Genomic DNA, 14277 nt, shown 5'->3' with positions numbered 1-14277 from the left:
CAAGCTCTGGGATCCTTGTGGGCTAACCGTGTCACACACAGGCTTCTGGGTGACTCTGGTTTTCTTTTTATTACATGTTCCCCTCCCCCATCCCTACCAGTGTAAGCAGCCCTTGGGTATAGAATTTCCAAATCCCCTGCCTAGTGCGCGTCGGCAATGGACTTACGGCAGTGGCATATTGGTAGTGGTGGTGATTTTTCAGACAAACACACGTGAAATCGCATACACGCTGATTTTTTATAATGGAAGGGCCATGTACCAAATAAGCCAGTTAAATTGCCTTGACCTGGAGGGTTGTAACTGGAGGTGATCAACAAATGTAAGTATTTTCTGGAGGGGAAAAATAAAATCCCTTCTAGAAAAATGTTGCATGGAATAGTACGATTTTTTAAAAATTATTTTTATTGGCAATACCAAGGTATGTTGGCAGAATCTGAAATTATTAGAGGAAAAACTTGGATATGGTCAGTCATTTTTTGTCCAAAAATACTTGGGTGAAATTTTTTTCAGCCAGCTCTAGCTGTAACTTAGAAGAAGTCCCTGTTTTTAAAAAGCAGTACTGTCCTGTATTTATGCACATCTGTTTTCTTCCAGCTTTGGCTGCCTTACTTCGCGATGGTGAGACTTTGGAGGATCTTATGAAACTGTCCCCAGAAGAGCTGCTTCTAAGATGGGCCAACTTCCATTTGGAAAATGCAGGGTGGCAGAAAATCAATAACTTCAGCTCCGACATCAAGGTAATTGGAGCTCCGCTTCTGTGAGGCGCAGCCAGGTGCATCTGAGCCAGGTTGCTGGGGTGAAAATAAGTGTGTGTGTGTGTGTGATTGATTGGGCAGTACTTGTTTCTTTCCTGAATTGTTACATAAATTGTTAACCAGTTGGGCCCTGATCCTGCAAACACACACATGCTTTTAACTTCACTGCCCTGAGTTTGATTTCAATGAGACTCTCAGGTTGGTAAAGCGAAGCATCTCTTAGTGTTTGCAGGATCCAGGGCTGCTTTACTTCAACATAAGAGCTGACCCTGTCCTCGTACAGTAGAGAAACGACAACTAGCGTACTCAGGGGTTCTGCCCTTGAATCCTCTCTGCTTGGTACTGATTCTCCAGCCATAAAAACGAGTGTGGTGTGTCTTTGTTGTTTATGGATGCCTTCATCTTCAAAAGCTGCAGATACCAGTTCAAAAGCCCTTAAGGGTTTTTACTGTACGAACGGGGAAGCAGTACATAGCTAGGATTCTTTCATGTGGCTAAAAGGCACATTCTCAAGACGGTTCTCTTTCAGAAGCTGTTTTCAAGGGTCTGTAGAAAGCACTGGACTAAAACTCATCCAAAAACATGGGGAAAATTTTCATAAAATGTTTTGACCATTTCTGCAGGGGAGAGCTCGTTCATTGTATGGAAATGCTAACCCTTGTTAGCAAATACTGATACTTTACCTGAGATGGTACGGGCTGAGGCACTGCAGGGACCTCTAGTCCTATAGTCTTCACATGGGACCTGGTGAAATGGGGGGTAGGTGGGGGAAGACATGTCTCCTAGAGGGCCTCGACCCTGATGCTAGTGGCTAATCTTGTGGCTTCCTTCCAGCTAGCCGCCCTCCTGAGCGTGATGACTTGTGAACTTTATACAGCAAGGGCTCCAAACATGCCTGGAATCCAGTGACATGCCTACGGATTGGGGGGTTAGAAGCAAGTGATTTATGTGACTTTTTAAAAATATTTAAAACTTTCTTCTGCCTAAAGGGAGCTTCCTTTGGTGCAGGGAGTAAATCGATGCCTAACGCTGGCCGGGGGTGCAGAGAATGTTGCATAAACTTTCAATTTTTTTCCCCCATTTTCAAAATTAGAAAAACTCCAAGTGCTCTGCCCAGACAGCTCTGCTCAGTGCAGGCTCCCAGCTGGTAGGCTCCCATGGGACACTTCATGGTCCCAGTAAGGGAAAGTGTTTTAGTTCTTGGTTTTTCCTCTCTCTCAAAAAAACAAGCTCAGGCCTGTATCTCCTCCCCCACCCCCCCGCTTCCCACTAGACGAAAGGTTTGTACCCCCAAATCATCTCTGGAATGGCTAAAACGTTCATGTGAATACACAAAACTCATATCTTGTCTTGGGATCTGCTTTAAGAGAAAAACCCAAACCCTGCATTGTATAAATGTGATGCAACAAGAAAAACCTGCAGGCTCCATGTATTCAAAATATCAACAACGCTATCTTCTCCTTACTGGTTTCCTTTAGGAATGTGGTAGCCCTACAGAAGGATCCCTTTCTGATTTGAGGTGGGGAGGATGTGCCAATATGCCTGAGAAATTATATAGTAATTGGCATCAGGAGCATGAAGCTACTCTAGAGGTCAATCTATATGGGCTGGATCTCTGCGGGCAGTTGTTTAAGACCAGGACCTCCAACTTTTTTTATTTTTTTTGCAGATTGTGGTGGTGTAAAATATTCAATACTGACCAGTTATTTTTGACCGTTTAAGTGCTGATTTATGGTTCTAACACTGGCTTAATGTTTCTAACTTTGTTCTTCTTTCCGCTCATGCCTCCGGGATTTCTGCTATGATGCTCTTTCCCTCTTTCTTATCTGTCAAGCTCACTGACTTCAGTAATTCAGTCAAGGTATTGTATTCAGTGACCTGATTCAGACAAGTCTGCGATGTAATGTTCGTGTGTGTTCAGCACCATGTGGGAGAGTTGAATATGCCACTTAATCCATTTCAGGATTCGAGAGCCTATTTCCATCTCCTCAACCAAATTGCACCAAAGGGACAGAAAGAAGACGAGCTGCAGATTGACATTAACATGTCTGGTTTCAATGTAAGTACTCAGTACATCTGTCTGGGTTTTTTTCCTTGTCCTTATGCTGTCAAACTGAAAGCTGGGTATGGACTTTGCAGGCTGCTTATGGCCTCTTGATCACCTGGTGATTGTCAGACTTAGAATAAATAAAATATCAGTGAGGGGAAAGCGCGACAGACACACATCTGGTATCCAGTTAAATGAGGACATGTTTAGACCTGGGCATTAACGGCCAGTGTAACAATTGGAGTAAACCAAATGTCTGAGAATTCAGTTGCCTTTATACCTGGTGATATATTTGCGAGCATGGTGAATCACGAGTTCTAATTATTATTCTAGCTGGCTACTGTAAAGCTTGAGAGGGGAGCTTTCTAACCAAGCGGGTAGATGGTGACCAGTGCATCCATAACGCTATGGCTTATTACTACAATATTTATTCATTGCTTTGGTTTTATTTGGCCTAGTTAGTCAATGCCCCATACCTCCTGAAAGCAGGTGGACTTGTGTATTCAGTCCAGCAAAGGCAGTGTTCAGGAAGAAGTTCCTGCTCTTTATAGCTGAGTGACGTCCTCCAAGTCTGCTGGCTATTCATGCTTCTGTCACCCCAACAGGAGAAGGATGACTTGAAGAGAGCAGAATACATGCTTCAGCAGGCAGACAGACTGGGCTGCAGACAGTTTGTTACCCCTGCTGATGTTGTCAGTGGGAATCCCAAACTGAACTTAGCCTTCGTTGCAAACTTGTTCAACAAGTATCCGGCGCTTACCAAGCCAGAAAATCAGGACATCGATTGGACGCTACTGGAAGGTGATAAAACTTCTCTCCTATCGTGATGTGTGAAGGAAAAATACCTAATGGAAATGGTTTGTACCACAAAAGGCTTTTAGCATTCTGATGAGCCATCAGGCTTTTAAGAGTGCCAGTAACGAAAGATTCAGCACGATGGTGTTTCGTTTTCAGCGATGCTGTTTACCAGTGTGTGCATGTGACCAACTCTTTTTGCGTATTGGCACAGGAGTCAGATACCAGGCTGTGCACTGAAGTGTGACTGTAGAGTCACCTATAGTGTGCTTTAAAGAGACTAATCAACCCCCACAACAGTGCTGAGAGGCTGGGAAGGTAGGAGTCCATGTGTAGATGGGTTACCGGAGACACTGAGCTGTTGCTTTTAGGGGCATCGCTGAAAGCACTGGGCTGCCTGGTTCTCGGCCATTTATTATTAATGCTAATAATTTAATGCTGCGTAGTCTCACCTGGGGTATTGCACTGCTTACCGGTGGTGCATACATCATAGTCCATTTTATTGACCCTAAACTCCTTAACTTCCCAAATCCTAGTTAGATCTTTCAGCATTGAGAAAAGATATCCAGGTAGCTGCCCTACAAGTTGGTCCTTTTATGAATCATTATGGAGGCAACTGGTTTTCAACCTTCAATGTAAGCTGCCTGGTACGGCGCTTCCTGCCAGGGCAGGTGGGATGCTCAGTGTCCCGAAGGCATGATTTCTCTCCAGAGTGGTGAGAGGCACCCGAACCGGCATCATAATGTCTGTCTCCTTTAACGTAGGAGAGACACGTGAAGAAAGGACCTTCCGTAACTGGATGAACTCTCTCGGTGTGAATCCACACGTAAACCATCTGTATGGGTAGGTTTTCTGCATCTTTCTTCCACTAGAGCCGTTGGCTTTTGATCGAATGCAACTTCAATTCTTAATCGACCAAAAAAGAAACCCTACATTTAAATGAACTAAAGTAGGTATTTGAACCTGTTCAGATCTCTTTGATTGCGTTTAAGGATACATTAGAGCACCTAGAGCCTTGGATAGGTGTCTTTCTTTTTCTGTTTAAATTAAAACTACATAAAACAGGTGGTCCTCAGTAAAACTGCAAGACTAGTCAGTGTATCAGCTGCCAGTCACTCTGGAGATGCACTGGAATCTAGATTTGCCATATGATAGCCAGGGTTTATGTCCCCACGTCAGAAGGTGGGAGAAGTTTGATATTTTACTCTGGGGTGGTTGTTTGCTTCTTTTTTGCACTGTTGTAACATAATTAGTCATAACATTAAATGTAAACCTAAGGAAAGTCAAGATATGCTTCACTCTCAGAACACAAGGGCTAACCAATGATAATCCATTCTAGTGACCTGCAAGATGCACTGGTAATATTGCAACTATATGAAAAGATCAAAGTTCCTGTCGACTGGAATAAGGTTAACAAGCCACCATACCCCAAGCTTGGTGCAAACATGAAGAAGGTGAGAACTTTAGGTTACTGTAAGAACAATAACAAGCCTAGGTTAGAAATGTAAGATTTGGAAGCCTCGTTATACATACATCCCAAATTTTGTTTGTTCTTGTACATATTTTTTTTCCCTGTGCGTGTAGCTCGAAAACTGTAACTACGCAGTGGATTTGGGAAAGCGTCCAGCCAAATTCTCTCTGGTGGGCATTGGTGGACAGGACCTGAATGATGGAAACCAAACATTGACGCTAGCTTTAGTCTGGCAGCTGATGAGGAGGTACAAAGCTCGTTTAAAATATCTAAACTTTGTGAATACAGCATTTGAGTGTAACATAGTGTATCCCATGCTCCCTGCTCTCCCTCCCTCTATGGGGGAGACCACAGATAGAGATCTGACAACATACTTCTAGAGCTCAGAACTTCTCTCCCTCCCTCCCCCCCCCCCCCAATCGAAAAGGGAAAAACTGCAACAAATTTCAGTTTTTTGAAACTTTTTAAAATTTTTTTGTTCTGAAATTGTAGGGGTAAAAAGCCTCCCGCCCCCACCCCCGGCCTTTCCTTTTTTTAAACCCCCTATGGCAGAGGTAGGCAAACTATGGCCCGCGGGACCGTCCTGCCCAGCCCTTGAGCTCCTGACCAGGGAGGCTAGCCCCTGGCCCCTCCCCCGCTGTGTCCCCTCCCCCTCAGCCTCAGTTTGCCGCGCCGCCAGCGCTCTGGGCAGCGGGGCTGCGAGCTCCTGCCGCTCTGAAAGGCATCGTAAGGGAGCAGGGGGGTTGGGTAAGGGGCAGGGAGTCCCAGGGGGCAGTCAGGGGACAGGGAACGGGGGGGGTTGGATGGGACGGAGGTTCAGGGGGGGGAGTCAGGGGACTGGGAACAGGGGGGGTTGGATAGATATGGGAATCCCGGGGGGCTGTTAGGGGGTGGGGGTGTGGATAGGGGGCGGGGCAGTCGGGGATGGGGGAGGGTTGGATAGGGGGTGGGGTCCCGGGGGGCAGTTAGAGGCAAGGGTTCCGGGAGGAGGTGGTCAGGGGACAAGGAGCAGGGGGGGTTGGATGAGTTGGAAGTTGTGAGGGGGGCAGTCAGGGGGTGGGAAGTGGGACAGGGTGGATAGGGGGCGGGGGCCAGGCTGTTTGGGGAGGCACAGCCTTCCCTACCCAGCCCGCCATACAGTTTTGCAACCCCGATGTTGCCCTTGGGCCAGAAGGTTTGCCCACCCCTGCCCTATGGGGAAAAAGGAAACAAAGTGATATTTTTTCCCACTAAAATGAAAAACTTAATGACAAATTCTTTATTAAATGGAAAAAGCTATTTTCCAGGAATTTATTACAATTAACTAGCATTTTAAAGCCAGCTCTAAATGATTCTAGTAAGATACAAAACTGAAAATGTGTACTGTACAGATCAAATGAGGCCACTTAATAACATTCAATATGCTAGCCAATATTTTCATTAATGATTTGGATATTGGAGTGGAGAGGGTGCTTATAACATTTGCAGAGGACACCAAGCTGGGAGGGGTTGCAAGCACCTTCAGGGATAGGATTAGAATTCAAAAGGACCTTGACAAATTAGAGAATTGGTCTGAATTCAACGAGATGAAATTCAATGAAGACAAATGCAAAACTACAAATTGGGGAATTACTGGCTAGAGAGTAATTCTGGAAAGGATTTTGGAGTTCTAGTGGATCACAAATTGAATGAGTCAGCAATGTGATGCAGTTGTGAAAAGGCAAATGTCATTCTGGAGTGTGTTAGGAGTGTTGTGTATAAGACACAGGAGGGAATTATCCTGCTCTGCTCGGCACTGGTGAGGCCTCCGCTGGAGTTCTGTGTCCCGTTCTGGGCGCACGCTGTAGGAAAGATTTGGAAGAATTGGAGAGTATCCAAAGGAGAGCAACCAAAATGATTAAAGGTTTAGGTAAACTGACCTATGAGGAAAGGTGGTTTTTTTTTTTTTTAAAAAAGGGCATCTCTAGCCTTGAGACAATAAGATTGAGAAGGGACCTTCTAAGTCTTCACCTGTGTTAAGGGCAAAGAGCCGGGATCCATTGTCCGACTGTCAGTGCACATGGATAACAAGAAGTAACGTAATCTGCAGCAAAGGAGATTTAGGTTAGATATTCGGGGAAAATTTCTAACGCTAAGAGTAGTGAAGCACTAGCAGTCGGGTTCCCAGGGAGGTTGTAGAATCTCCTTCATTGGAGGTTTTTAAGAATGGGTTAAATCAGTGGTTCTCCCCCTATTTATCATTGCGGGCTGTATATGCGTTACCTGGGTTGAGAACCACCGCGTGCCCTACCTTTCTGTGATTGGCTCTAAAGAATTTTATCTGCCTTTTTAGTAATGTAAAGCTTTGGGCGTGTTACCCCTCTGAAATAACTCCTGTCAACCCCAGTGCAGTCACTAGCTTCGTCTGAACTGATGGAGCTTAAAAAGTGACTAAATACACGACATCAATTCAGTGTTGTTCAGGGCGTCCTAACTGGTGGGGCACATTGAGAGGATGTTGGACAGCAGAATCTTTCTCTTCCCTTGTCCACCAAAGGTAATGTAGAGCAGAGGCTGAAGTCAGGGCTCCCAAGATGGGCCTGCAATTGCAGGTTGCTCTTTTTTTGGCTCAGTAGCCTGAATCCTAGACTGCATTGAGAACATGGCTTTGTTCCTGAACCATATCTACCCTGCGCTGTAAGGAACTGTCTCCCACTCATTCTCAGATACACCCTGAATGTTCTCGAGGACCTTGGTGATGGTCAGAAAGCAAATGATGACATCATAGTAAACTGGGTGAACAGGACACTGAGAGAAGCTGGCAAGTCAACCTCCATTCAGAGCTTTAAGGTACCGGGCTCCTTTTTCCGATGGGAGGGGGACTGGCATCTCCTTTGCAATGCATTGTGCTACAGTGTCGGCCGCAGACTTGGGCACCTCCGTTGCAAGCCGTTGAGGGACACGGGTGGAGATTTGCTGCCTGCAAACCAGTTATTGTTTGTTTAGCATAGTTTAAGCACTTACTCGCAGCTAAACAGAATAATAATGGTAATGCGGCATTGTAACTGGCTTAGAAAGGATCCGGGGGGGGGGACTAATTATTAGTAGATGGTAGCAATTTTGTGACTGTTTAAAAAACCCCTAGTTTTGTTATCCATTCCACAATCAATTCCGCTGTTGTGGAATCAGAAACCAGACTTGTTGAATCCTCACTGTATGTCACTGTGTTCTTCTAGGACAAGACTATCAGCACTAGCTTGGCAGTGGTGGATTTAATTGATGCCATACAGCCTGGTTGTATCAACTATGATCTTGTAAAGACAGGTGACTTATCAGAAGATGACAAACAGAATAATGCTATGTAAGTGTCTGTAGTCTGTGAATGGTGCATTTTATTGTAAGAGTACTGCTGTCCTGTTCATGACCTTCAGGCTGCAGATGGGTGTGCTCCAAAACCCACATTCTCAATCTTTTGCCATACTGGGATAATCCAGCGACACCGTCCCATTCAGCATGTCAGAAGGGCAGGCTTCTTGTGATGCCGGCTTTTGGAAGGAACAGAGAACTGCTTGAACAGTTTCTAGCAGTGTGATCCCCTATCCATTAGCAGATAGCCCTGTGAACAGATCAGATTCTCTCCAGTTTGATTCAGATTGATTTAATAAATACTTGGCCTATATCTCAATATTTGATATTTGAACTATTGGACACATGGGTCACTATGGCAAGTCTGTTTCCTGGTGAGAACAGCACGAGTCTTCTTCAAAATAAGTTTCTAGTGGGAGTACTGAACTGGAAAGTTGAAACTTGCTTTTCATGAAGATTCTGTAATAACTGTAACAGCAAACTTTTAGGTAACTTTCAGTACTCTGCTTGCTTTAATATTGATAGAAAGCAAATGCAAGGAGCATGAACAGAAGGAGAGAGAGTTCAGAAACTTAACTATTCACCAATAAGGGTTAGTATTTATTTATCTCAAAGGGATATTGAATAACTCAAGGTATATGTATTACACTTTCTCATCAACTGTTTGTAGAATGGACTTAGGTTCAAAATATCAACATGTATATTAAAAACTGCTAATTCTCTGTAATAAGGTTATTTTAAAACCAGTTGCTCTATATTAAAAACGCATGTATAAAACCAATCACACCTTGAAATCAGGGTTAATACCTTATTAAACTGTGTGTTAGTGATCATTGAAATCGCGCTGCAATGGCTGGCTCTTTGGCTAACAAGTTCAGGTAAAAAGGGGATTTGAAATGTTTACATGTACTCATTTCTCTTGACTGGTGAATAGGTATGCTGTGTCCATGGCGAGAAGAATTGGAGCCAGAGTATATGCTCTTCCAGAAGACCTTGTGGAGGTGAAACCAAAGATGGTTATGACAGTGTTTGCCTGTTTGATGGGCAGAGGAATGAAGAAAGTGTAAGATGCTGACACATGTGCAAAAATCCCAACCTTCCACCCCAGTGCATGACTAGCTGATCAGCTGTGTCCGGGATGAAATGCTGTTGGCCTAAGAACTGTTGAAGTTTCAAGGATTCTCAGTTTTGCTTTGCAAGGCTAGAACATTATCAACGTTTTCAGGGAAAGGAGTTTTTAACCAACAGATTTGCTCTTTTCCCAGAATGGAAGTTTGATTTAAAGTGCTCACGGGAATGCATTCATATCAGACCAGCATCTCAGAAAATGCTGCACTGGACCTATTTCTCAGATATTCTGTGTTTTTTCTTCTGAGGGTTGCTAAGGTGGTTGGCATGAATCTTAATAGAAACAAATTTCACTTGCTATCTAAAAGACAGTTTATCTTGTGTCTTGTGGTCAAATCTCGTGTGTTCTGGGTTTGAGCTTTTATTCCTTGCCTCTGTAACCATAAAGTTACAGAAGTAACTGGGATCTGTAGCGCAATTTATAAGGTTAAATGAGAAAATTATATTTCTGAAGATCAGTCTTCCTGCAGTATTCTCTCTACATGGTGCTTTTTTTATACACATAACAAATATTTTGATTACTTTACAAATAAAGCATAGTGGTTTTTTTCTTGCTACCTTTTATTTAAAGGTCTTTCAAGATAGAGTATATTTGAGAATACCACCTAAAACTCAGCCTCTCTGGCAGTAGTGGACATCTGATGGCATCCAATAACATGCTGATGGCATCATTACATCTGAGAATCCAAATGAATGCATTTTTGTACGCATCTTGGTTCAATTGTGTGCACCTAGAAAATAATTTTTACAAATCCTGCATGTAAACTTCTGTTACTTTTTTATTTAAAATGCTGTTGGGAATAAAACAATAAAACGCTGTAGGGCGGCTATGAAGGGAAGAAACAAATGTTATGAACAGCAGGGTTAAGTAATCTGAACTGCAAAGTGCCGAGACCTAAAACTATTTTTTACAAATATGCAGGAAGTGGTGTCACCAAAGAAGGAAGGAGCTGTATCCATAGGAGTTAATGTACTCTTGCTTTGGCAAGCTGTTGGCTGTATTTTGAGATCACATTGCTATTCTGAGCTATTCAAATGCTGTAATATGGTGGCAAAGCATTAGTTGAAATAAAAACATTTAAATACAAGCAGCTTTTTTTGCATATTTAATATGATTCACACTTGTCAGTCTCTCCTTACTGACCATCCAATTTTACAACTTACTTCCATGGTTTGGACTTGTGGGATTTTTGTGCTGGTCTTTTGGTTTGCTTTCTGGGAGCTGCAGAAGAACTATCTCCCCCCCCACCCCCTTTCCCTTTTGCTCAGTGATGTTGGGGGCAAGGAAGGTTGACAGTAAATCTCAAGCCAGTTACTTTGTGAAAATGTTGTTAGTTATAACTGTGTTTTGTTTCTTGTTTAAAGATGACCTGCGAAGGGAATGCTATCCTGTACAACATCGGTGTCCTTATTCACCTTGACCCTTCCATAAAGGATGCTCAGAACACTAACCATTAGAAATCTTATATGGCTGTCTCCCACTCCAGTGTGCCTACCCAGCATGTGCCCTTCTGGAGATGTCACAGCTACCACTGAACCCTCTTGAATTAGGGAGCTAGTTCATAAGTCACAGAGGCTGGGTAAATGCTGTTTAGGCTGAGGTACTACTAGTCCCCAAAGGGCATAATATGGTCAAATAATGAGAAAGGGAATGGGGCCTTGGATCTGGCCTCTCCTGTTTGGTAAAACTGTAGCTGCTTGGCCAGCCCTGTGATCTAACTTCCCACAGGGGTTGGTGGAGCTGTAACATTGCCAGCACGGTGCATGCCACGCGTTCTGCAACAGCCTGGAGAAGTTAGTCGTGCAGCCAGATGTTGTGGGACCGTAAGAGGCAGGAAATTGGCCTTTGAGCAGAGGCTGGATACTGTCGTAGATCAAGCATTGGCGTGTCGATCCACATGGATGCAAATTTTGTTAATTCGGTTTGCAATCCCTTTTGCTGATACTCTGCACTTCATGCCAGCTTTCATAAGCATCATTAGTGAGATGGTTGAAGTCTGTGCCTTAAGAGTGAATTCAGTGTTCACCAAAGGTGACAGATTAACCATAGCCCAACTTCCACAATGCAGTATAAAACTATTCAGAGGGCATGTTGGACTAACTTTTGTTTTAATTGTCCATAGTTGTCTCAGCTGTTTGTGAGAAGATCTTTGCTCCAGGCCTGGACAGCATGCCATATGGTTTAAGTGCACACAGATACCTAGACCTCTGTCTTTTAGCTTTTGTAAGTTTTCATCCATAATTAAGGCTGCAAGCTAGTGGTTGCAGAATTCTGGCAACATGTGAGGACCTTGCTTTGCTATGGAGCGTACTGTCATCAAGTAAATATTTCCGTATGGGAAGTCCAGGCGATGATGATTTGAAGATTATGATAGGGAGCAGTATTAATGTGATGCACTTAATCTGTGATTACATATTTAACTTCCATTATCAGAGCATCTGATTCTAGTTCGTCTATGAAGTTGCCATCCTGATGGTCTCAGGGGAGGGAGATGTGCCCTGTCAGGGCTGTTCTCTGTGTGCAGTGGGGGGTTGTGGTTTGTTTGGTTTTGCAATACTTGCTTTCTGTTATGAGTATTATTGTGTAAACTGCCACATAAGGCTGTCCAAATATTTTCAATTCTTGGTGAAAGGTGACATTTTTACTGTCTAGATCATTTCGTTTCTCTAAAGACTTGCTGCGGCAAGTAACGATAGTCTTTAGAGCCAGCATGGAGAGGTGTAAAAGTGGAGATTCATCTAGGAGGAGTTCTTTGCAGATTTATTGTGCTTGGACCCTAGTAATGAGTGAGTCTTTACAGCTCCTCTCTGCACTTATTTGTAATAATGCTGCTCATGTCTCCTAGCGAATGTTTTGTGAAGAGGTGGCTTTTATACTTCAGCAAAAGCATTTCCTAGGTATTCGTGGGTATAAATGCTGTCTGGCTATTTGAGTAAAGCATTCTGACCTCTCCAATTTTTCACTTTGAAACCCGTATCTGTCTGGTCTTTTTTAAATTTCTTAATTACTGGTTTTCTCTTTAAATTCCTGCTTTTCTTAGCAGTATCCACGCACACACACACACAAGATGATTTGAGGGCTCAGCTTCACTAAGAGTTCAAAAGTGAATTAAGTACTTGAGCTGCAGATGACTGACTTTCAGTGAATCCCTGTAATGCAGTTAACATCGGCCTGCGTTCCTTGTCAGATTTATAATCTGTATAATGGAGACAGCAGAGCCGTATTTAAAGGGAAACCAGAAACCTTTTCAAACTAAGCAGCAAGTCTGCTTTCAAAGGGCCAGGCGAAGCAGCAAAGGTCCAGTCAGATGTGTGTAGCTTGTGAAGCAAAGTGCGTATGGTTACAGTGTGGTGCACCTATTGATAAATGTCACCATTTTGTGAGGTACATGGGCACGAAGAGTGTGATCATTTCCTCTCAGATGTCTGTCTATCCTGGCTCCTGGTTTATTTCCCCTTCCGCCTCAATCACCGCATCTACGCTGTGACTGTAGACTGACAGCAGGGGCAGCGTCATGGCATTTTTTATATGTTGAGAAGGTGAAGTCGATAACAGGACCTGCAGCAAAGGCCGACAAGTCCCATGTCTGTTACTCAGTGAGGAATCCCGCATGATAGCTGAGGAGGAGGCTAGACCAAAGCCCAGAGAACAGGCAGTTGGGGATAGAGAGACCCTAGTACTCGGCTTTGCCAAGTGCACGTGGCCTGTGAGTCCTGTCTGCCGAGGTCCAGGCCACAGAGTAGCCTGTTTCTGAGCTGTGAGAACTGTCCCTACGCCAGGCCAAGAGGAGGGCCTCAGACAGTCTAGAATGTGTGTGTTTATAGGGGAGAGAGCATGTAAAAGGGCCGTAGTAAGTGAGGGCTTGTCTCTCCTTATGGCCGTAAGCTGGGAGAGAGTCTGGGCATGATGGAGTGCTGCAGTGTTGTGCCAGGCACTTCCAACAGAGGAGAGCGTGTCCGGGATTTGTCATTCTCTGCAGCAAAATGGAAAATAATTCCTGGAAGCTACAAAGGTGGAGCCCAGGTTTCATCCACAGTGCTGATAAATCTTACCCTGAACCTCTAAAATCCATTTCACCACGGAAGGCCTTGGACCATCCCAGCTTAAACGGAAGTTAGGCAGCATCTCTCTTCGTTCTGTTTGAATTATTGAAAACATGTTCCTCTTTCAAATGGCCGGGAAGTGAATACAATCCATTAGCAGCTCCAGTTACACGGCTTTCTACAAATGCTGTGATTTGTGCCTCCAGAGAGAAGCCATTCTAAAATGCATTTCGATTCGATCAATCATAATTTTTACAGCAAATGTTCTTGAAGACCAGTGGCAAGCTGAGACGAGTGAGCCAAACTCCTGTCTCCTGCAGTGCCTTCGAATGTGATGTTGTGGGGGTTGGTTTGGTTGCTGTCTGAAGCATGTGAGTTATCCTCCATAAGTGAACTCCTGGTTAGAAAAGCACATTGCTGGATTAATTCGCGATCTGTTTGTTTTATGGCATTGTTTATAGACCCAGCAGGGCCCGTTGTGATCATCTGGTCGGAACGCCCTGTGACCTCACTCCCGTTCCTGTTCAATCTTTAGCTGTCCCCCGCAATCGTTTGGCATCCCGGACCTGTGGATCCTCCCCTTGGGCTGGGGGGAGGTCTCTTAGCAGGGCTCCACCCGCCCACTTCCTGGATCCCCACGGGACAGCTCTTTGCCACATTTCTTTACAGTCATTCCCCAGTAAGATTGACAATATCTAGGGGGGATTCACTGC

General features: G+C 44.2%; 1 protein-coding gene across 14 annotated transcripts in view; it reads left to right on the top strand.

The window, feature by feature from the left end:
- The window catches only part of PLS3 (plastin 3), an 82864-nt gene extending 72256 nt beyond the window's left edge, over positions 1-10608 (top strand). For 11 of the 14 annotated variants that reach the window (XM_043521843.1, XM_037908107.2, XM_043521846.1 and 8 more), the window contains 9 exons: positions 595-737; positions 2719-2814; positions 3408-3603; positions 4362-4440; positions 4937-5051; positions 5182-5315; positions 7753-7876; positions 8263-8387; positions 9327-10608. In XM_043521843.1, coding sequence (XP_043377778.1) covers positions 595-737; positions 2719-2814; positions 3408-3603; positions 4362-4440; positions 4937-5051; positions 5182-5315; positions 7753-7876; positions 8263-8387; positions 9327-9459 — 1145 coding nt within the window. In that variant the 3' untranslated portion in view covers positions 9460-10608. Of the gene's footprint in view, positions 1-594; positions 738-2589; positions 2617-2718; positions 2815-3407; positions 3604-4361; positions 4441-4936; positions 5052-5181; positions 5316-7752; positions 7877-8262; positions 8388-9326 lie in introns of all 14 variants that reach the window. The other 3 variants (XM_043521837.1, XM_043521839.1, XM_043521838.1) reach the window with 1 other exon arrangement.
- The last annotated feature ends 3669 nt before the right edge of the window (positions 10609-14277 follow it).

The sequence above is a fragment of the Chelonia mydas genome, chromosome 9, assembly GCF_015237465.2.
Source record: "Chelonia mydas isolate rCheMyd1 chromosome 9, rCheMyd1.pri.v2, whole genome shotgun sequence".
NCBI classification, from domain to species: domain Eukaryota; kingdom Metazoa; phylum Chordata; order Testudines; family Cheloniidae; genus Chelonia; species Chelonia mydas.
Note: the sequence above shows the minus strand (reverse complement) of the source record. Positions and strands in the feature narration are given on the sequence as shown.